The sequence below is a fragment of the Maylandia zebra genome, linkage group LG6 (assembly GCF_041146795.1).
Source record: "Maylandia zebra isolate NMK-2024a linkage group LG6, Mzebra_GT3a, whole genome shotgun sequence".
Classification (NCBI taxonomy): domain Eukaryota; kingdom Metazoa; phylum Chordata; class Actinopteri; order Cichliformes; family Cichlidae; genus Maylandia; species Maylandia zebra.
Window position 1 is genome coordinate 25352250 of NC_135172.1, and position 22855 is coordinate 25375104.

General features: G+C 39.2%; 2 protein-coding genes across 2 annotated transcripts; both read right to left on the minus strand.

Moving 5' to 3' along the window:
- Nucleotides 1–2499: 2499 nt before the first annotated feature.
- On the minus strand, nucleotides 2500–6449 carry LOC101481585 (intelectin). The gene is made up of 9 exons (XM_004564318.2): nucleotides 6337–6449; nucleotides 5886–5944; nucleotides 5703–5789; nucleotides 5416–5562; nucleotides 5073–5320; nucleotides 4232–4396; nucleotides 3443–3560; nucleotides 3153–3259; nucleotides 2500–2876 (listed from the first exon to the last, which is right to left on the minus strand). The coding sequence occupies exons 3-9, from the start codon at nucleotides 5785–5787 to the stop codon at nucleotides 2733–2735; spliced, it is 1014 nt and encodes a 337-aa protein (XP_004564375.2). The 5' UTR covers nucleotides 5788–5789; nucleotides 5886–5944; nucleotides 6337–6449; the 3' UTR covers nucleotides 2500–2732.
- Nucleotides 6450–13968: 7519 nt separating this feature from the next.
- Nucleotides 13969–17727, minus strand: LOC101481307 (D(1) dopamine receptor-like). The gene has a single exon (XM_076884935.1). It carries the CDS (start codon nucleotides 17467–17469, stop codon nucleotides 16099–16101), a length of 1371 nt encoding a protein of 456 aa, XP_076741050.1. The 5' UTR covers nucleotides 17470–17727; the 3' UTR covers nucleotides 13969–16098.
- Between the last annotated feature and the right edge of the window lie 5128 nt (nucleotides 17728–22855).

Consider the following 22855-nt stretch of genomic DNA (forward strand, 5'->3'; position numbering starts at 1 on the left):
CTGTGCCCCTCAACAATAATATTTAACTATTAATCACAGTTTTGCTAAATAAAAGGATCTGGCTTGCATCAGTCACATGATCACTATTAACCAATGGTCGCCCTTGACGGCAGAACGCGCTGGTTACGAGCCGGGAACGAGCTCACAAAGAGCACGCGCATTTTTAGCGGTCCGGAGCTGTAGGAGAAACACAAGTTAACTCAGAGACACAGACTGATGCGACAAAACCAGTAAGTAGGTGTACAGCATACACTGTAGTGTATAGCACCCAGAGTATTATCTTATTACGTACACGTTGGTAAGCTGTCTTGTTGCAACTGACGAACTGAAACAAACGAGCGTGCTGTGCGTGCAACAGCGCGACAAACATTACCTGTCCTTTTATTAACTGCACAAGTAGTGCTGGTCATAGCTGCTGGCTACCTGGCTGTCATGGGTCTGTAGCTCTGTCACCGTTTTAGGGAACATATTTAGTTTTAAAGTAAGTTACAGGGCTTTTCCTGCCTTTCTGGAGGGATTATATTTCACTAAAAAACGATCTAATATGCATGTCCACATAATTATTATAATTATAATATATTAAAAACACAAGCTGTATTTTAAAGAACATACATTAAGAAGCAGATTATATTAGATTTATATTTTAAATAAGACAAATTTGGATTTTACAGCAGTAAAATTATTGTATCGCTACAGTTTAAAAATGTAATAAGCTTTGCCCCTGCACAGAGTGGATAGTGAAACAAATGGAATCATCATAAATACATTATTTCATATTTATTACTCCCCCCTCCTCATTGCTTTATTATTGTAGCTCTGAATAATAATGTAAGGATTCTGGATCAGCACCGTGATGCCCATAGTATATACAGTATTCTGAAGAAGGTCTAAAATGTCCCTGTGTGTGCATGTGTTTGTTTTATTTAGATGGATTTTTTAAAAAACTATTACTCATGATATAACATTGTCCAGACATGGCTGGTAAGGACATGAGGAGGAAACAGCAGGAGCTGTGTGAGGCTACTAAAGGCAGGGCTATAACATTTTTCTGTCATCATTTTATTATAGATTAAGTGCAAGAGTTGTTAGGTGTGGATAATTAGATTATAGTTTATTGCAATAACAAGTTGTGCCTTGTTCTCAGATAGACAGCAAGTGGAGAGTGATATATGAAATGATGGGATGGAAGGAAGAAGAGAAGCAAAGAGTGATTCACAGGCAGAGCCTAAATTATTTCTCACAGTTTTTTGTGTCCTTATGGTTCCAAGTACTGTCACCAATCTTTGCATTTTGTTATTATCTCATGATACTTGTTTAATCACCATCTCTCCTATGGACTTTTTAATGTCTACAGTCTCAGATCAACACAGCCCTGCCCTTCCCATATTAGATTCTTGATGAATGTGTGTTGTTGTTATTCAACCTGGTTCAATGTGCCCCTTTTTAACTTTGAGCACCTGCCCCTTTAAACCTCTCTGCACGGCCCTGATTTCTAATATCTGTCTGAAATTCATAGCTGTATTCTGCCCACAGTCAAAGCATCCATTGTCTCTTTCAGGTTCATTCAGCCATTCAAATCACTGAATTCATGTGTTCCAATCACTTCAGTGGCCACAGTTGTATAAAAATCAATCACATAGGCATGAAGACTGCCGCTACAAACATTTGTGAAAGAATGGGTCGCTCTGAGGAGTTCACTACTAAATATTCTACAGTCAGTGGTTAGTGGTGTTAAAACAAAGTGGAAACGATTGGGAACGACAGCAGCTCAGCCACAAAATGGTCACGCATAGTGGACAGAGATCAACAACTTTCTTCAGAGCCCATCGCTACATACTGCTCTAGAGTGCAGTGCAGTGAAGGTGTGTTTCTTGAAGTAATAAATCACACTCAGACTGGCAATCTGATGACCAAGTCTGGGTTTCGTGATTGCCAGAAGAACGGTACTTTTCTGATTATACTGTGTCGAGTGTTAAGTTTGGTGTAGAGGGATTATAGTGCAGGGTTGTTCCTCAGGAGCTGGGCTCAGCACCTTAGTTCCAGTGAGAGGAAGTCTTGATGCTTCAACATCCCAAGACATTTTGGAGAATTTCATGTCCCCAACTTTGTGGGTTTGGGGATGGCCCCTTCCTGTTCCAACATGACTGCAAATCAGTGCAGTCATGCTCATCCATATATTTATATCCATAAATACATGGATGAGCGAGTTTGGTGTGGTGAAGAACTAAACTGGCCTGCACAGAGTCCTGAGCTTAACACAATAGAGCACCTTTGGGATGAATTAGAGCGGTGAATGGGATGTTACTCAAGTTTATCTCCTTGTGAAGGCAGACGAGCAAATACTTTTGGCAATATAGTGTATAGGTGATCTCCAAACTAATGTTATTGGTATAATAACTGGTTTATTGGTAACAAATAAACTGCCAATATTGTCCGTTCATATTTATATTTGTCTCCCGCATTTCATGTCTACTGACTATTAAATACAAGTACCCAAAATAATTTCAGAGAGCTCATCTTTTAATCATTTTATTTGAATACACAGTTCATTACTGCTGGTGTGTGCCTTAATTACAAATGACTATTAATAATCTCTCAATTACCATTTCTTTTTATATGTAGAAACTATGTGATTAATATATGTTAAAAAAAATCTGTAGTCTTCCCTGATCTGGTTACAGCTGGGACTGCTGAACAGACTTTAGTCAGAGGCTACATGTACACAAATCCTCTCAGCGGTAAAACAGTAAGACAGCAGCCTCGGTCATCTCTCTGGAGGCGCTCCAGCCTTGCTCCCTGCCCAGTCTGTCGTAGTCAAATGATGGGAAGTCCCCACACTGGTCAGGGTGGAAATATCCTCCTCCTCCTATACAGTACTGCAAACACACGCACACACAAATATTGTCAGTACACTGGATATACTTTGATATACAAGGTACCGTCCCTACACGCTGCATTGGTGGCTGCCCACTGCTTCACTGGGTGATTAGATGAAACTTTATTAATCCCTCGGGTGGGTTCCTCTGATAAATTCAGTAATTTCCCTATGAGGACTAACACATACACATTATTAAGCATTATTATTATTAAGCATTTATACCATTTGTTGTGATGACTCATTGCCTGCAGATGTGAGATGACTGATTACTCACATGTTCAGTGTTGTAACCAACAGTTGGCTTGACACCAGAGCAGATAGCCATGGCGGCACGTTCATTGTTTATTGCTCTGAATGTGATGAAGCCTGGTTCAAATTCGTCTTTCAAACAAGAAACATAAAAATATCATTAACTTTGGGATGCAATCTACACTTAAAAACATTTTACTTAACCTTTTATTAGTATAGATGATAATCCACGTGTATCCTATTCATCAATAATGGTATACACACACACACACACACACACACATAGATAGATAGATGGAGTTTTTATTTTCTTACTTCTTGGATTGGGTCCATACAACATTCTGGTGGACTCCGTATCCCCGTGGTCGTATACGATGGGAATAGCTGGCCCTCTGTCACCGTATGACCCAACATTGTATCTCACTGGATATTGCTGAAAAGATGAGACAGTCTTATCATGTGTAGATCTGCATGTTTGTTTGTGTAGTTAACAACATTTTTAACCACTGTTTTATTTTATACTAAAAAAGTCTCAGCTCTAACTGGTTAGAAATGGCTCAGGGCTGGAGTTATTTACATATCTGTAAGTTTCTGACTGAAAAGCAAACAAATGTAATGCTTTTGAAAATACAGTTTAAAAATCAACATGTGTGGCTGTGTGAATATGACTTTCCTGCTTCTGTGGAACAGCTACAGGCAAAACGAGAAGACCACAGAGACAACAAAAAAAGTGTCCAAAGGGAGTGAAGGAGTGCAGCCAGATATCTTCTTACCATTTATTTAAATGTAACACTTTTAATTTAATTGAACAGGACATTTTGACAGAAAGACGTCATAAGTGCAATATTCTTTCTTTGTGTGAGTCTTCAAGTGTTACAGAAAGAGAAAGAAATGCAAACAAAAACACTTATTTTTCAGTTTCCTTTTCCCATGCACAGACCACCCAAAGAAAGAGATCAATGGCAACAGTCATTTGTACAAAGTATCACCCATGCAGTAGTACCACCTTGTTAATGACAGACAGTAGCTGCCAGGTAATTGATACCTAGCAGTTTGTGATCTTTTACCCTGGTTATAAGTTCGGTTTATGCACAGCTAAATTACCTTGAAGAGCTGAAAGAGATTTCCTCCATACAGTCTGAGGAAGCGGTTTTCAGTGTGGTAGCGGAGGACGGCTGCAGCTTCCATGTTCCAGAATTCCAGCGGGAAGTTGTTGGGAATGTGCCACACAGACATGTCCTCAGCTGTTATATCGTAGTAACCTGGATTCTGGAAACGTGCACACATTACTGCTGTGACTTTAAATAAGACTTTTGCCACACTTATGCAATACTTATTTTGCAACAAATAGGTACATTTTCTCATTTCAATCAACCTTTGAAATCATGAAAGAGAACTTACTTTAAAAGTAAGTTTTGAAAAAGTAAAAGACAATTCCTAAATACAGAGACTCATAACAGAGACAGTAAAAGAGGCAGTAATGGCAAGATGGGACAGAGAGAGGAACAGACATGGAAAATGAGAAAAAAGAAATCAAAGCAGAACTTCTAGGACTCAACAAGGGCTCTAAACTCTTTATTATGTTCTACCTATTTACCCTCAGGTACAACTAGTTGCAGGTAATTGTAGCTAGCTAGCTTTAGATAGTAGAGTACAGTAACGGTGCACAAATCAAAGGTAAGTTTTACTGACTCTTTATCTTCTTTACATCTAGTTTCTGGTAAATCCAGTAGAAACAGAACTAAATGGATGTATTTTATTATCTTACTATGCCTTTTTATATGTAATGCTGATGTGAAATATTATTACAATCAGTTAAATGCAGTGGAATAAAATATGAGTTAAAAAGAAGTAGAAAGTAATAAATGGAATTACTTAACCAACCTCAAAATAAAGTAAAGTAGTGTTAATGTCTCTTTCCACCACTGGTGACTTGCTATTTTACCTTAAAGTCATCAGCAGTGGCGCTCTCTACTGTTCCAAAGGTGTTTCTGTTGGACCAGTTCCCGTCTCCATCTGGCAGGTCAGCATTGTTGCCCTGCTGGCTGGACCAGCGATCACCCACAGTGCACCTTCCATAAACGCTGTTCTCATGGACGCTCGCCACCAGCGTCCATCCGCCTCCAGCTGTGGTCATGTCACAGTAAGTCTGGTACAGCATGCCATTACCTGTTGTCAGGTAGTATACTCCATCTGGAAATGTTATAGCATTAAGAAAACATAATTCAGTCTTAAGAGGACATAAATGCCTTGGACTGTTATGTTACATTTATGAATCTTGTCCTTACCTTCTCGTTCATCATATCTGTCCCTGAGGTCTTTACAGCTCCTTGCAACACGAATGGATCTGTTCCTCACTTTCTCCAAGTGCTCAAAATTTGTCCTGGTAAAGTTCTGCATCCTCTCAGCATACTCTCTTGTTTCTGTGATCTTTACTAAAAATTAAAGCAAGTTTAAAAAAATTACATTTTGACAGCAGGAAGGGAAAGTACACAAAGTGCATGGCTATAAGCATATATATGTGTTGTATCAGGCTGTAAGGCTAATAGACATAGTTCACACATTTTTGAATTACCTATTTGTGAAGAAGGAACCTCTGCAAAGGAAACATGTTCCAATGACAGCAGACCCACAAAAAGCAAAAATATGTTGTGTAACATCTCTGAGAGGGAAGAAAAACAACACAATTTAAACAATCAAACTGCTCAATGTTCTCTCACACCTTTCCGAATATGAGTATGCATGTGTGTGTTTTTACTTTAGCTGTGTTTCTTCTTGAAGGAGCTGTCTTGGTAATAATGAAGCTGTTTTCTGGTACTGAAAAAGAAGTGATTTGTAAAATATTTCCATATCTCCCTTTTTCTCCTATATATTCCAGGTTTTTGATCAAGAAAAACAAACAACTCAAATCACTACAAAACAGGTATGAATCTTATCTGTAGACAAACACAGCACTGATGTGTCTGTCAGCAAGATTTCACAATAAAATGCTGACCTGAACTTTGTCATAAATGTGTGAGAGGAGTAAGGACAGAAAGAAAACCTATTACATTTTTGTACAGATTTGGATTAATTTAAAAATGAAAGTGAGGATAAGCAGTTATAAACTGCTTATCAATACTCTGTATAAATAAAAATATTTTCAAGATTTTAAAAACTAGTACACCCGAAGTTTTAAACCAAAAAAAAATTGCCGTTTGTATCCCTACCATGTAGATCCTGTCCTGGGTCGAAATAAGGAAGTTGGAATAAGGCTTTTATTCACGTAACAGAAGAATATATAGAGCTGTTACACCTGTCATGTGACATTAAGAGCAAAGTTTAAATTCATAAGTGGGTCAAGTTAATGTTTAGCAGTGTTCATAAATCATCTCTGCAGTCATTAAATTCCTTTTTACTGATACTGGATGTTGTACTGACCTCGACTGTCCTGAAATGTTAAAGTTATTGACTGTGGAAAAATTCCTGTTGTTTCACTTTTCCATTTTGTTTAATTATAATAAAATGATTTGTAATCCTCCTAAAGTCCACATTTAAGTGTTTATCCTTAGCTCAAACTCTTTAACATAAATTAGTGGGTGTAATATCTGACATCAGCCACTAGATGCCGTCGTTCTCGTGCCTGTATCAGGTTCATTTTCTGACCAGGACAGACAAAAACTCTGCTGCTTCCCTCCGGGTCCGTCTCATCGTGGTCTATTCTTAGAGGTTAGAGGGACACTGTGAGAGTGGGCTGGAAGGTTTTCTGACACCTCGCACTAATAATTCAACTGCCTCACACAACAGAACGAATGAAAACTGGCAGGAAAGATGCACCGACACAGCTGCACCGGCCACTTGTGGCCGTCTGTTGGAACCGTTTCTTCTTATTAATAAAGCATTGTGTGTCCTCTTCTTGCACTTCCCCAATTGTTTTCTCTCCCCCTCCAAGTGTTTTTTTCAACCCTGGAGCTATTTCTGGCTCTTGTCCCATGTACAAATGTAAATCAAAACTGTTACATAAACGCACGTCTGAATTATTTACTTTGAACGGCCTTTGAACGGACACTGGCATTGGCAAAGGTTATTTTTCTTTTAGTTTCTCTGAATGATTGTTTAATCAAAGTAATTTTAAACCTTAGTAAGCCTGCGATGTTTCATTTTAACTAAAAATGTTGTTTTACAACAATAAGATTTAGTTCTGGTTCTGCATTCATTTTTTTATTCTGTATCTATTTTCAGTGCAGATCAAATTCTGGCATACACACAGCTTTGACTCGGTTTAGTGGAATACTCCAGACTATCTCTACCTTTACTTTTTTTAACTTTCTTTTTTTATCTGGCCTAATTCTCTCGTGTTCTTTGACTTGAATGCATGCTCTTGTATAAGAGTTGTGTAGATGTAATTATAAACCAGGACAAAATCTAAATTTTTAAAAAATGTGTTCTCTATAAATCTATAATAATGCTGATCTGATTTCCCAAAGGACCAAAGGAGGATTATAAGGTCTGTCAGATAGAGAGACTTTACAAACCACAGTGGAGAAGAGAGAGAGGTGTGCAGGGGAGTCCACGTATCCTACACATAACTGCACATTCTCATCCAAATTTAAGTTGGTGGGGTTTTTCTGGAAGCAACAGTTCAATCAGATTATGGTGGTTTTTAAAATAATTCAGAGATTTCCATATTATATCCCACAATTCTAAATAGATAGGAATGCTCAAAAACTAATCTGATTATGCACTGATTCACATCAGTGAGTCAGATTAAGCTACAGTTAGGGTGATGTTTCTGGCACCAATGGCTATCATTCAGCCATGGTAGTAATGTGCCTTTGGTATGATGCACCTATTCACTTACACTGACATTACTTTAAATCTCTTAATTAGAAAGCAGGTATCAAATGTTCATTCAACACCTGAAATCAGCTCCAGATTTATTTTTTACCTGTTCAATTTGTTGTGAAATAACAAGGAAGCAGACCTCATGTGCTCATGAAACTGCTTGTCAGTCAAAAGTTGTGTGCATAAAAATGGCTGTAATTCCTTAACAGTAAATCCAATACGTTTGTTAAAGTCTGTGAATTAAAGCAGAAATTCCACACTTCAATCATACCTCTATTGTGGGATTTATAATGCTCTGTGCAGAGTGTGCAGGGGTACAAAAGCTTTGCACTTTGTACTTCAATCAAATTCTGTATGTTATTTTATTTTTTGCCTAATGTTGAAACAACTGATATGATCTCTGGATTCCTTAAAGTGCCTTAAAACCCTCCCTAAAAGCCCATTTTTATCAGACTGGCAGGCCTTGTGGAAGCCATCAGCTTGTGAACATGGCCTAACCCTCCATGTGGTTTAAAGAGTCCAAAGAGCGACTGTAAGCCGACTGAATTTTCTTGATTGGAAAAGGCAAATAAAATCCATCAAAACTTGTCTGGGTCTAAATCCGATCCATAGGAGAATGAGGAGAATGAACATCCGCAGGAAACAAACATTAGAGTGGGACCTCTCTCATCATCGTTGTGTAGGATAAGAGTAGATTTAGCCTTCCACTCACAAACCATATACAAAAAAATGGTTTGTGATTACATATACATATTCACCAGTCACTTCATTGGGTACATCTGTACAGCCTAAATCATTTAGGCCTGTAGACAGGATCAAGATGACCTGCTGATGTTCAAATGGAGCCTCAGAAGGGGGAAAACGGTGATGTAAGTGACTTTGAACATGGCGCGGTTCTTGCTGCCTGGTCTGAGTGTTTCAGAAACTGCTGATTTGCTGAGTTTTTTGGGGGTTTTTTGCACAAACATCTCTACAGTTTACAGGGAATGTTTAGAAGAAGGCAAAATAGCCAGTTGTTCTGTTGATGTCAGAATGGCCAGGCTTCTTCATGTAACACACCATGTCACAAATCAAAAGCTCAAATAATCTCAAACTGGTTTCTTGAACATGAAAATGAGTTTACTGTGCTCAAATGACCTCAACAGTCACCAGATCTAAATCCAATAGAGCACCTTTGGGATGTGGGGGAACAGGACATTTGCATCACGGCTGTGCAGCTGACAAATTTGCAGCAGCTGTGTGATGTCATCATGTCAACCTGGACCAAAATCTCTGAGGAATGTTTTCCAGCACCGTGTTAAATCTGCACCATGAAGAATTAAAGTCACTCTGAAAAACAAAAGATGCCCCAACCTGGCACTAGCAAGGTGAACCTAATAAAGTGGCTAGTGAGAGTATATGTTCTGCTATGCATACAAGAAATCCACTAAATTACAGAGTGAAGTGGAAAATGTTCGTTTACAGGAATTAAAATTCTGCTTTTTCTGTCCTGTTCTTTTTTGAAATATTTGGTCAAAGCTTTCTAATAACTAATTTAAGACCTAAACATTTATTCAACTTCTCAGACTTAGTAGAAATTTCTGTTTTCAAATTCATGAAATAGAAATTAACAGTGAATTAACATTTGGAAAATGCCTCACTTTTTCTATTTGCTGCAGATTTTACATGTACTTCCCTTCACTTAAAAATTCTACAACAAAAAAGATAATTGGCCATAGATTTATTATTACAAGGGAGGGTTATCATGACAAACCATGTTCCTTAGAAAACTCAGTGCAGGAATTACCTTTATTAGAGGAGTTCTCCCTCCTCAAGTGCACACATCGATTAACACCTCCCTCAGAATCTCTCTGCTGCAGGGGCTCTTTTAACTCTCACACTATCAAGGTAGGCAGATGTGGCCCATAAAAACCTTCCCCCGGTGATCTACCTTGGGAGACACATTAATGCAATGAGCTTCTTTTGGGTAAGAATGAAATGAAGACAGTCATTAGTCAGTTAATATTAATAGATATAATCACTTCATCATGAACGGCACTCCAGTCAGACCTTTAAAGACTTTTGTCACTCCCCGTGCAACATCTGCACATTTTAAAACATTTATTTGACCTTTGTTTTATTAATCCTCTTTGGTGTGGGGAATATTCTTGTGCACGGTGCAGCTGAATGTCCCATGAAGGTTGCAAGAGCATTGCAGAGCAAATATTATAATTAGAAGCATACCATAATGTCTTTTGCAACTCTTACAATGCACAGACACAAACACGGTATAACTGTTGCCTTGAGATTATATTATGGTTCTCCATATGTTTTCAGTACAACTGGGAGCTATGACTAACAATTATTTGCTGCTGTTAATTAAAGGAAGAATTTAACAGACTGGGAAGGACAGGTTTCAGTTTATAGTTGGATGACAAAAATTCAGTTGCAGCTGAAAAATGAATCCATTATAGGAAGCGTGTCAGACTGATGCTGGCTATAGGAGAGAGAGAATCTGCATAAATCCACATATTAAATGAGCTGCTTTGATACACAGCCTGTTATAAAGAAAAGCAGTTTTGGCTTGTATAGCAAATATTACCCTTCATAATAAGAGTATGGAAAGGGTTGAATTTTTATACCTAAAGTAAAATGTTATAACTGAGTCATTCCTCTGAGATGAACTATGCCTTCTGCTCAGCTGTCTTCAATTTGCATCAAAGTTTTATGATAGAAAATTTGAGTGTTTATATGAATGCTGTGATATTGTAGCTTCATATATCATATACATAATTATCTCATAACCTTTTAAAGATAAGAGTCTGAAATGTTCAGTGCTCTTTTTTATCATCAAAATGAATCAGAATCTGTAATTTGGGATTAATACATTAAAACATTTCTGAGTATTAGCTAATTAAAATATGAAAAAAAAAATTCAATCAGTGTTGGAAAGTCCCATTATTGAGCAATCACTAAGACTTTACATTGGGAATATATATACATACATATATATATGATATATTGTTGAATTACACAATTTACACATTACACATTACTGCAAAAAAAAAACAGCATGTAGAACACATTTTACCAGGAAATTCTGAGTCACAAAAATTAAAATCATATTTACATTCAACTTTTATCCTGGAGCAAGTATGATCACAAAAAAAGTTGTAGCACAAAAACAGAGATATCAGTAGATTGTCCTGTACAAACAGAACAAGGCGTTTCCAGATGGTAGTATGATTATAAATCAGAAGATAACTTAGTAAAATATGTGGACAATTTTATTTTTTAATTTTCAAGGCCTGGATCACTCCAATCTCAAATCATCAAATTTTTAGAATAAATCTTCACATTGCAAAAATAACTACTGACAATTTATGAATAGTATATAATTATATTTCACAATAATGCTAAAATAATAAATGTATATATGTATGTATATGTATGCATGTATATTCCCAATGTAAAGTCTTAGCGAGTGCTCAATAATGGGACTGAAAGCAGTCCCATATATATATATATATATATATATATATATATATATATATATATATATATATATATATATATATATATATATATATATTGTTTTTGTTTTATTTATTTATTTTATATATGTGAAAAGTGTTTGACATATAAAGCTAAAACGTTGCAGTAAAATTTCACAGTAATCATTATATATGTTTAAGAATATGCTGATATTTAATAAAAAAATATATATTTTCTGCCTTTATTAAAACAGTTCCATCTAGAAACTCCAGAATTTTGTTCTAATTGCAAAATTGTCTTTTGCAATGTAAAGTTTTTTATTACTGTGTACTCAAATATGGGAAGTTAAAGTATTGAGGTTGAATGATTTTTTTTCCAGATTTTAACCAGCCAGTACTGAGACATTTTTTAATGTACCTGCCCCAAATTATAGATCCACATTTATTCTGATGGGGGGAAAAAAGTTGTGAAAATGTTAAGCTAATTGTTTTGCAGCATGGTGGTTAGCACTGTTGCCTCACAGCAAGAAGGTCCTGAGTTCAATTCCATCAGGCCGGGGTCTTTTTATGTGGAGCTTGCATGTTCTCCCCGTGGGTTCTCTCTGGGTACTCTGGCTTCCTCCCACACACCAAGGACATGCACTTAGTGGGGATAGGTTAATTGGAAACTCTAAATTGCCCATAGGTGTGAATGTGAGTGCGAATGATTGTCTGTCTCTACAGGGAGTGCAGAATTATTAGGCAAATGAGTATTTTGTCCACATCATCCTCTTCATGCATGTTGTCTTACTCCAAGCTGTATAGGCTCGAAAGCCTACTACCAATTAAGCATATTAGGTGATGTGCATCTGTGTAATGAGAAGGGGTGTGGTCTAATGACATCAACACCCTATATCAGGTGTGCATAATTATTAGGCAACGTCCTTTCCTTTGGCAAAATGGGTCAAAAGAAGGACTTGACAGGCTCAGAAAAGTCAAAAATAGTGAGATATCTTGCAGAGGGATGCAGCAGTCTCAAAATTGCAAAGCTTCTGAAGCGTGATCATCGAACAATCAAGCGTTTCATTCAAAATAGTCAACAGGGTCGCAAGAAGCGTGTGGAAAAACCAAGGCGCAAAATAACTGCCCATGAACTGAGAAAAGTCAAGGGTGCAGCTGCCAAGATGCCACTTGCCACCAGTTTGGCCATATTTCAGAGCTGCAACATCACTGGAGTGCCCAAAAGCACAAGGTGTGCAATACTCAGAGACATGGCCAAGGTAAGAAAGGCTGAAAGACGACCACCACTGAACAAGACACACAAGCTGAAACGTCAAGACTGGGCCAAGAAATATCTCAAGACTGGTTTTTCTAAGGTTTTATGGACTGATGAAATGAGAGTGAGTCTTGATGGGCCAGATGGATGGGCCCGTGGCTGGATTGGTAAAGGGCAGAGAGCTCCAGTCCGACTCAGACGCCAGCAAGGTGGAGGTGGAGTACTGGTTTGGGCTGGTATCATCAAAGATGAGCTTGTGGGGCCTTTTCGGGTTGAGGATGGAGTCAAGCTCAACTCCCAGTCCTACTGCCAGTTTCTGGAAGACACCTTCTTCAAGCAGTGGTACAGGAAGAAGTCTGCATCCTTCAAGAAAAACATGATTTTCATGCAGGACAATGCTCCATCACACGCGTCCAAGTACTCCACAGCGTGGCTGGCAAGAAAGGGTATAAAAGAAGAAAAACTAATGACATGGCCACCTTGTTCACCTGATCTGAACCCCATTGAGAACCTGTGGTCCATCATCAAATGAGAGATTTACAAGGAGGGAAAACAGTACACCTCTCTGAACAGTGTCTGGGAGGCTGTGGTTGCTGCTGCACGCAATGTTGATGGTGAACAGATCAAAACACTGACAGAATCCATGGATGGCAGGCTTTTGAGTGTCCTTGCAAAGAAAGGTGGCTATATTGGTCGCTGATTTGTTTTTCTTTTGTTTTTGAATGTCAGAAATGTATATTTGTGAATGTGGAGATGTTATATTGGTGTCACTGGTAAAAATAAATAATTGAAATGGGTATATATTTGTTTTTTGTTAAGTTGCCTAATAATTATGCACAGTAATAGTCACCTGCACACACAGATATCCCCCTAAAATAGCTAAAACTAAAAACTACTTCCAAAAACATTCAGCTTTGATATTAATGAGTTTTTTGGGTTCATTGAGAACATGGTTGTTGTTCAATAATAAAATTATTCCTCAAAAATACAACTTGCCTAATAATTCTGCACTCCCTGTATCTTGAAAAATATATTTGATGTATTAAGCTAAAATGTAACTTCACTCATAATATGTGTTCAAACTTTGGACCATAAAGGTTTTTATAACTCACCTGTTTGGATTTTAACATTTAAAGTTTGGACTGTAACCACATTGACTGAAAGCTGTGCTGACAGAAGAAGGTGTTGCAGTCACCGTCTACTAGACTAATTGTTGTCATTCAACCATGTTACTCATGTTAATGCCTCTTGGAACATTTATGATGGTTTTATTTGGAAAAACTAGGTGCTATGCTATGAGGTACAGCCTATTCAGGAAGGGCTTCTTTGGTTTGAGAAACAGCTAATATATTGATGTCAGGAAAAAAGTTAACATGGGTTTAATAGAGCTTTTCACAACTCTATTCAAAAGAAAAGGAAGTTCCATTTTTTTTGGATTAGCAGTAGGGCTAAAGAAGTCCCAGGTTTCACAAGTGCTGGAAACATTCCTCTGAGATTTTTGTCCATGTTGGCATGATAGCATCACACTGTTGCAGCAAATTTGTTAGTTGCACATGCATGATGTCAACCTCCTGTTCCAACACATCCCAAATGCGCTGTTGGATTGGAATCTGCGGAGGCTATTTCAGTACAGTGAACTCACCGTCATGTTCAAGAAACCAATTTAATATTAATTAAGCTTTGTGACATAAACGATTATCCTGATATACGATGCATCAACAAGGATGGATCCAGACTTTGTAGCCTCAGTTTCCTGTTCTTACCTGATAGGAGTGGTACCACACGTGGTCTTCTGCTTGGGCTTCAAAATATGACATATTGTGCCAGAGATTTTCTTCCACATGCCTTAATTGGAACAATTAGTTATTTGATATTCTCCTGCCTTCCTATCAGTTCGAAGCAGTCTAGCCATTTTCCTCTGACTGCTGATATCAATATCAATTTTCACCCAGAGACCTGCTGCTCACTGGACATTCAGCCCGTTTTCTGTAAATCCTAAACCATTTCATGTTTAAAGTCACTTAAATTGACTTTCTTGCCCATTCTTATGCTCAGTTTGAACTTCAGCAGGTAATCCTGACCAGTTGCTCCAGTGTGATTGGCTGATTGGATATTTGTATTAACAAGCAGTTCCAAAAGTATACCTAATCAAGTAGCCAGTGAGTATAGACTGGAAATGAGTAATACAGAAAGTCACCTTTACTTTTTTGTTTAGGCCTTAAAACACAAATAAAAGTGGGAAAACAGCAAATTCTGGTTTACAGGCTTATGTGTGTGTGGTTTTAGAAACAAACTGCAGTTGAAAAACATATTTCTTGTTGGTTCCATTAAGGCTTGGTGGCTCTTTCAGGTCACAACAGACGCGTTCATATTTAACACCAACAAGGTCCTGTGAAATTAAAATGAACAGATGAAAATATGCAGAAAGTTCATCCAGAGCAGACGAGACTGCGTGCCTCTGCTCTTGTGGTGGCCATTTCTGCATCAGCCTTACTGCAAAGAATCACATCTTGTGTTTTCAGGAGTTGTCACCATAAAAGCTTCTGTGTTCTTGCTGGTCAGGACATCTTTCACAGGAACAACCACTACAAATAATTCATGATTGTTTCTTTCAGGGGAAAGAGGGAGGGGTGGCTGGGTTAGGTGGGGGTGTGCGGGGGTAACAGAGTGCACCGTGCATCCACCAAGATGCACAGCTGACGGGTGCTAATGTGAGTTACTTACATAATCCCATTTCTAGAGAGTCACAAAAATCCTGACCTCTGGTAAATCTCTCTCCACACTGGGGGAAGAGAGAGAGGAAAGCCAGCTATTTGCCTTTTGAATGGCCACTCTGCAAAACCTCTGTCCTACTGAGTAAATTTTTCTGTTAATCCACCCATCCATGTAAAACATCTACTCCGATCTGAAAGCTGGAGGTGAGGGTGAGAAGGATGCACCTCCCTCTGCCTGATTCAAGCATGTATTCACCTACGGGTGTCCCCTTTACTTCCAAAGTACAACTATATATATTTTCTTCATAAAAGGGTCATATTTTCTCCCTTTTTCTTCTCCACCTAATTCAGCCTGCTATTTTTATAAACTTTTCAACAGCCCCCCTTCAAATTTTGATTCAGAATATTTTAACCTAAAGATTTTGTTGGGCACTGATCAGCAAAGATAAAGCTTATGTCTACACACAGGTAGAAACAGCTGCACCACCCACAGTTATCCAAACACACTCCCTAATCCCAGGATGGGAAAAAGACTTTAGAAGACATCCAGATGTAGTGTAGCAGTAAGGTGGGTTATTTTGTGGGTCCTCGAGATCTCCCTGGTGGGAAAAATTCAGTGCTTCACTTTTCCTGTCCCTCTACATCCGGGGTTTAGTCTGTTCTCCTTGTGTTTGCCTTACCCCTCGACCCCTGAAATGATCCCGCTCAGATGGGAATGTGCGTCAGCTTGTCTCTGTCGCTCCTGTCCTCAGTGTCCGTCACTTGTTCTGACCTCGTCCCTCTGTGATAAAACACAGTCACCGTAGTGTTCCCGCTGTCCTCACTTCCCCTCGTGTTTGTCGCGCAGGAGACGTCCAGCCTCACCTTCGTCGGGCTTTCTCGCTTGGAGTTTCCCGCCTGGTTACTCGCCATTACCGTCTCCACCGCGGCACTCACCGCGGCCAAAAATCCGCGTCCCCGGCAGCGCAACAGGCGCAGGAAAGCGTCTCTGAAGTCCGCGTTGAACGCATATATGACCGGGTTTAGAGACGAATTGCTCCAGCCGATCCACACAAAGACATCAAAAGTTTTTTCGCTAACGCAGTAAGGGCCGCGTTGGGCCGCCGGAGCAGCTGGTCCGGGACAGAAAGGCAGAGCGCAGTTGAGGATAAAGAAAGGCAGCCAGCAGCAGACGAACACGCCCATTATGATGCTCAGAGTTTTGAGCACTTTTGTCTCTTTTCTGATGGAGACTTTGAGCTCGCAGTGTGACTGATTAGAGGGCTGGCAGTCCGGATGTAGACTGATGTGAGACTGAGACGAGCGGGTGCTCATTTCTGTGCACAGGTGTGAAATCAGTTCAGGAACGTCCGAGCGGCAACTCTGCGCGTGCTCAGCAGCCCGCTCCAAGGAGGATATCATGCGTATCTGCATTTGGGCTATCCGGTAGATGCGTGTGTATGTCACAATCATGATCGCGACCGGGATGTAGAAGCTGATGAGGGAGGAGGAGATGGCATATGTGCGGCTGAGGCTTGAGTCACAGCTGTCAATACTACTACCGTAGTGCGCCGGATTCTCCCCGGTTGGGTCACCGATCTCCGCCCGGTGCCAGTTTAGCTGTACAGGAACGAAGGAGATGACCACAGACACTGTCCAGGTCACACCGATGATGACGGATGCAACCCTCCTATTCATACTCCTCTCATAGCGAAACGGGTTGGAGATGGCCCAGTATCGGTCCACACTAATGACGCACAGGTTTAGGATGGAGGCCGTTGAACACATGATGTCGCAGGCCAGCCAGGTTTTACAGAAGCCCCCGAACGGCCAGAAACCGGCCACTTCGGCCACCGCTTTCCACGGCATCACCAGCACGGCCACCAGGAGGTCCGACAGAGCCAACGACACGATGAAGACGTTGGTTACTTTTGCGCGCAGGTGCCGATAGCGATAAACGGCCGCGCACACCGTGAAGTTACCTAAAAGTGTCCAAATGATGAGCAGCGCCAGAACACAGCCCGTCAAGACGCGGTGCGCCGGTAACCCTTCCCGGCTCCTAGCTCCTACCAGCGCCAAGCCGGTTGTATTATTCATCGCCTCGTCCTGCGCTCGGCCACATGTCGAAGTTAAAGTGCGAGAATCCTCGCCACTAACAAAACAAGAGTCTTAATGGTAACCCACAGTGGCGACTGAGTGTCCTGCTCCACTCGGGCTGATCTCAGCTTCTGCTCTGAGCGCACAGCAGACTGACTGGGGACCTGATGCACCACCAGCTATGCTCACTGCTGACAGCACAGCTCCCAGACGCGCAGAGCTGAGAGAAGTTTGCCACCTGAGAAAAGCAGAAATCATGTCGAGCCATTTTTAATTTTCTCTGTGAACAGTTTCATTCTGCATTACTGTTTGAGATTAATCCCTTCCCGGTCTCTCACTCTCGCTCTCTCTCTCTCTTATTTTCCTAATCTCAGGACTCTTACCATCAGTGGAGACGTTGCTGTAACTAAATGAAAGCAGGATGATTCAACACAAACACACAAAAGACTTTCCTTTACAGATGTTCCCATTAATTTAGGCCAGTTTTTCAGTTCATAGAGATTACAGCCAGAAATGCTGAAACTAAAATCCCCCCATAGCGTTTTATTATTACAATTTTTTTGTTTCATGCATTTGAATCAGGATATTCGTTTTGGTTTTCTTTGTTTTTTCTTTCCTCACAGACACATTCAGTGTCTCTAATCTTTATTTATAACAGTGTCTTGAATATTTATGTATGACAGGAATGCATGGCTTTTTGGTTTATTATCTAAATATAGTTGTCAAGATATTCTATGTGGCAGGCAGAGTGTGGACCCAAATGCAGGACACAGAAACAGTCCTTAACTCCAAAAAGTTGTATTGCTTTGTATTTTAGTATTCTCACAAAAACCAAAAATACAAAAGCCAAGACAGTGCTGGAATCAAAAATGCAGAAAACTCAGAAGCTAAGGAAAAACTAAGGGAAAACACAAAATACAGGAGCACACTACTAGAGAGGAGCCTCAGAAAATAAATACACAAGAGGTGGGAGCACAGCTGGAACTAAAGTTAAACTAAACCCTTAACTAAACTTAACTAAAACCTAAAAAATGACACAAAAGTTACCAAAACAAAACTAACTAACTAAAACAGGAGACAGCTAAGACAGAGCCAGAGACTTAACAAGGTACGGGAAACACACAGCAGGCAGAATAAACTGAAACGGAATATAAGAAAACTATAGCCAAGTATTAAAAATATAGCCTGAGGATGTAAACAAACATAATATCTGCAATCCATTAATTAAAAAAGAGTCCATAACACACAACGTTGCATCAAAAGACCCAGGACCATGACATCTCTTCATCTAGTTTCACTTAAAAATATTTGCATGTTTTCAAAACAGTGAAGTCAGTCACATCATTTGTAGTGTTTATTTTCCCTCAATCACCCAGTATCCAAACAATCACGTCCTTAATCTCATTATATTGGTTTATCAGCTAATCATTATTTTTCACATAATTTCTGTAAATCCATGCTTTGGTCAAGGACACAGGAGAATTGTTACAGTATCAAATTATTCAATTTCACAACAATAGTTTGATTTTCTGCTCAAAAAGATGCTTTGACTGACCAGGAGACAGCTGGCCTGTATCCAAAGGTAACAAAAACACCTACAAAATCCAGTTTGTCACATTTTCAGTCTTATAATAAGTTAACAGACTGCTGGCTGTTACTTACGATGATGGCGATATGGTGTTTTTTTAATATTAACTCTCAGAGATTCAGACTGTATTCCCTTATGTTTTGTTTTACCATGTATTCATGCACTGTGTTGTACTGTTTTATCTGCCAGGCCTCTGGTAGAGAACCCAAACTTGAAGTATAAAAAAAAAAACACGGTCAATCCTTCAAGCTCGGGTCCTCTACCTGAGGCCTGGGAGCTTGAGGGTCCTGCGCAGTATCTTAGCTGTTATATATTATATATATATATATATATATATATATACATGACATGCATACACATTTCTTCAGAGGACTTTGACATAAACTTCTTTTCTGGAGACTTAATCTAACCCAAACTCAGACTACTACTTTACTCACTTTACTTTCAGGTGAACACTGAAACGAAGTCGGAGAACAAGTGCTCAGCTGAAATAAAGTAATTTACATTACTGGAATTCATATTTTGTCTCCAAAACAGAGTTAGGTCAAGACTGTATAAACAGAATAATGGTCTGTTCCCACAACATCAGTAATACAAGTGCACTCAAATACAGACACACACAGACGCACAGGGCAGTGGATAAAAGCAGAGTTTTTGGCTGGGAACAGAAGCAGATGGCACAGTTGAAGTCACAACATCGGTAATGATGCTGAAATAGCACTCAAGCAATATTTGATCTTTATTAATGGCAATGGGATTTTATTCGAAAAAAGGTTTAAATGAAAGAGATAGAGATAGCAGCACAAAGCAGAGGGCGTGGAGGTGATCATCAGATTATGTCTGTCACCGTTGAGATTTTGTACTTTTTTTGTGCTTTTGGCAGGGTAAGACATACAAAGGAATTAGGTCTCTTCGTTGAAATGAAAGTGTTTACACATGGGCATTAACTCCCTGTTGCAGGTAATGGTCAAATCAAAGAAGACAGTTTAAAGGCCAGAGCATATTATAGTAATTAATAATAGTAATTATTGTGCCAGCAAACACATGAATGGTAAACATTTAACACAAAGTGTTAGTGCTGTTATTGTACACAGTGGTAAGTTCCAGCATTCACAAAGCTGCATTCAGTCTCATCTCTTGTCCCTGTGCTGTCTCTCTGCAGAGATCCTAACACTTACTGTCAAACTGCTTTTCCATCTTTGGGATTTCCTTGTCGCACTTTTCTCGTTCTCTTCACAGGTTGTCCTCCAGTGTCTCTTGGGGCTTTCTTCACTAACCTTTTGTTGCTCAAACTTTATTTTGATGGGTTTTACTTCATCCTCGAAGGGCCTCAGTTCTCAGCTTTTCCATCCTCTGCTTTTCCATCTGCATGTCCATTTCTTTGTGAATTTTCTTCCTCTGATCTGTGAGTCCATCATCCATTTGCTTTTCCCCCTCTTCTCCTCTGAACTCTGGACGAATTAATTTAAGTGTCTTCAAAGAAACTCTCGTCACATCTTCCCTTTTGTATTTCCTGAACTTCCCCTTCAGTATTTTTATTTTTTTACTGTAATCTTTTTAGATCCTCTCCTCCATTGATTTTATCCCTTTCTCTTTCTACTCCACCTGCTCCTCAAACATGTTGGTAACTTTGTGAGGTCTTATCAGTCAAGTCTTACTCAGAACTTCAGTCAACTGCTTCTCTTGTATCTTCTCCTTTCTGTCATTTTCCTCAGGCTCTCCCCTAAAATCCTCCCCATTTCTCTTACCAGTTTCTCCTTCCTCTGATTTTTGCTGAACCATCTTTAAATTTCTCTCATAGTGCTAATTTGTTACATTCTGCTGCTCCTAGTTCTCATTCAATAACCACTTCTCCATCTGTAGGTGATGAGCTACATCTTCATCCATTTTCTAGCAATTTCCTTTGATTTTGTGCTTTTTTTTTTAATTACCTTGCTTCATAATATCCACCAAGCAAAATGACTTCCAGCACCTGTTCTTTGCTACAACATAGTACTTTCCATCTCTTGTGGCCAGCAGCTCAGCCAGATTCCTGCTCCCACCTATCACACCCCGTTCATGGATGTGCACCACCAAGAAATGTCTATTAGTTCTGTCTCACTTCCTCTTTTTCCTCCTATCTAGGAAGTAGAGGAGGCTAATACACCTTTCTTCTTCCACTTTCTTCTTCACTTTTTGTGAACAAGGAAGGAAAAAGCAAAGTGCAAAACTGATGAATGACATGAATTATTGTTTATCCTCATTATTCTCCCAAAACACTGTAGTTCTGTAGATATCTCGGTAGGTATGTCAGACCATATGGTCCCTCTGGACTCTAACCGTCATTACTGCTTTTTTTCTCATGATTGAAGAAAGTTTGTATATCTGAAGCACTCGGCTCAGCAGGCCTCTGCTCTGAGAAAACACAGTCCAGAAAGAAGCAGCCTGATAATGCAGATACAAGCAGTTTGTGAAGAGGTTGGGAGGAGTGTTGTCAACAGGATAGTAATGTGATATTTATATATGTATTTGTCATTTAGGTACCAGGGGTCAAAAATGAGTTGTTATTCTGTCCTTGTTGAGGTCAAACAATCCAAAGAAACAGACTGAAGCAGACACATCTGCACAAGAATGTCTAAAAGTCTTTGCAATAACTTTGTGTTGCATCTCTTGGCGAGAGGAAATTATCAGCTAAATGTTGTCCTTCGTGTTGCTTTCATAGCACGCTGCTAACTGTAGGCTAACTCAGTATTTCTTTTTCCAAACTCCACTAGATGGAAGCAAAGATTAGTTCTTCTCATAACAGCCTGACAGCGATGTCTTTGTGACAGCAATGACAAGGAGGACAGTAGACTTTTTTTTAAAGATTAAGCAACAATTGATTGTTTTTTTTATTATTGATGTAATTTTTTAAAAAATACTGCAGAAAGAAAATCATTTAGTCAGCTATGAAGGAATTTATTTGGTGTCTGAAAATGGGAAGATAAATAATAATGAACTTCAATTTAAGCCTGCAATAAACTTTATTACTTTCTATTACTAATATTTCCTTCCAATTCGAAAAAGATTTAAAGAACAATGTACTTTTTTGTTGTTGTTGTTTTGTGTTTTTTATTTAGGAACATGAGAGCCAGTCAGTTGCATTAATGCTTTTGCCATCCAGGAACTGTCTACACGCTCTGGCCACATGAGGATGATCATTGTCCTCCAGAAGGAACCAGAGGCCCACTGAACGAGCCCAACCTCTGACTGTTGGCCAAAAATGTGAAAATCTGTATAAGATTTCAAGGATTTCCCTCCCAGACCTTCACCCACTGCCAAACCAGTCGTGTTGGATCATGCTCTGTGTGTGTGTGTGTGTGTGTGTGTGTGTGTGTGTGTGTGTGTGTGTGTGTGTGTGTGTGTGTGTGTTTTATATGCTTGTCTACCTGATTTTAATGAGTACTGACTTATAGAAAAAGTGCTAATACATTAATTTATGATTCTATCCTCTGTTTTTACCTCTTGTACTGTTAAAGTATCTATGGGACATTTGGTTATGCAAGTTCATTCATTAATTCATTCAGTCAGTAACTGAATCGTCTCTAATTTGACCTAATCTGCCCTCCAGAGGCTCTTTTCTGAATTGAAACATTTAAATAAAATAAACCAGGTTCATTCAGTTGCCTGCCCTCTACAGTCCAAACAAACTGCTAATCATCAAAAAAAAACAGGTGAGGGAAAATGAGTGTCTGTGATATGGATAAGATACAATGTTAAGTTTATAAGCTGCATTTTATATAAAAAAAACAAAAACAAAAACAGGACAATAAGAAGGGG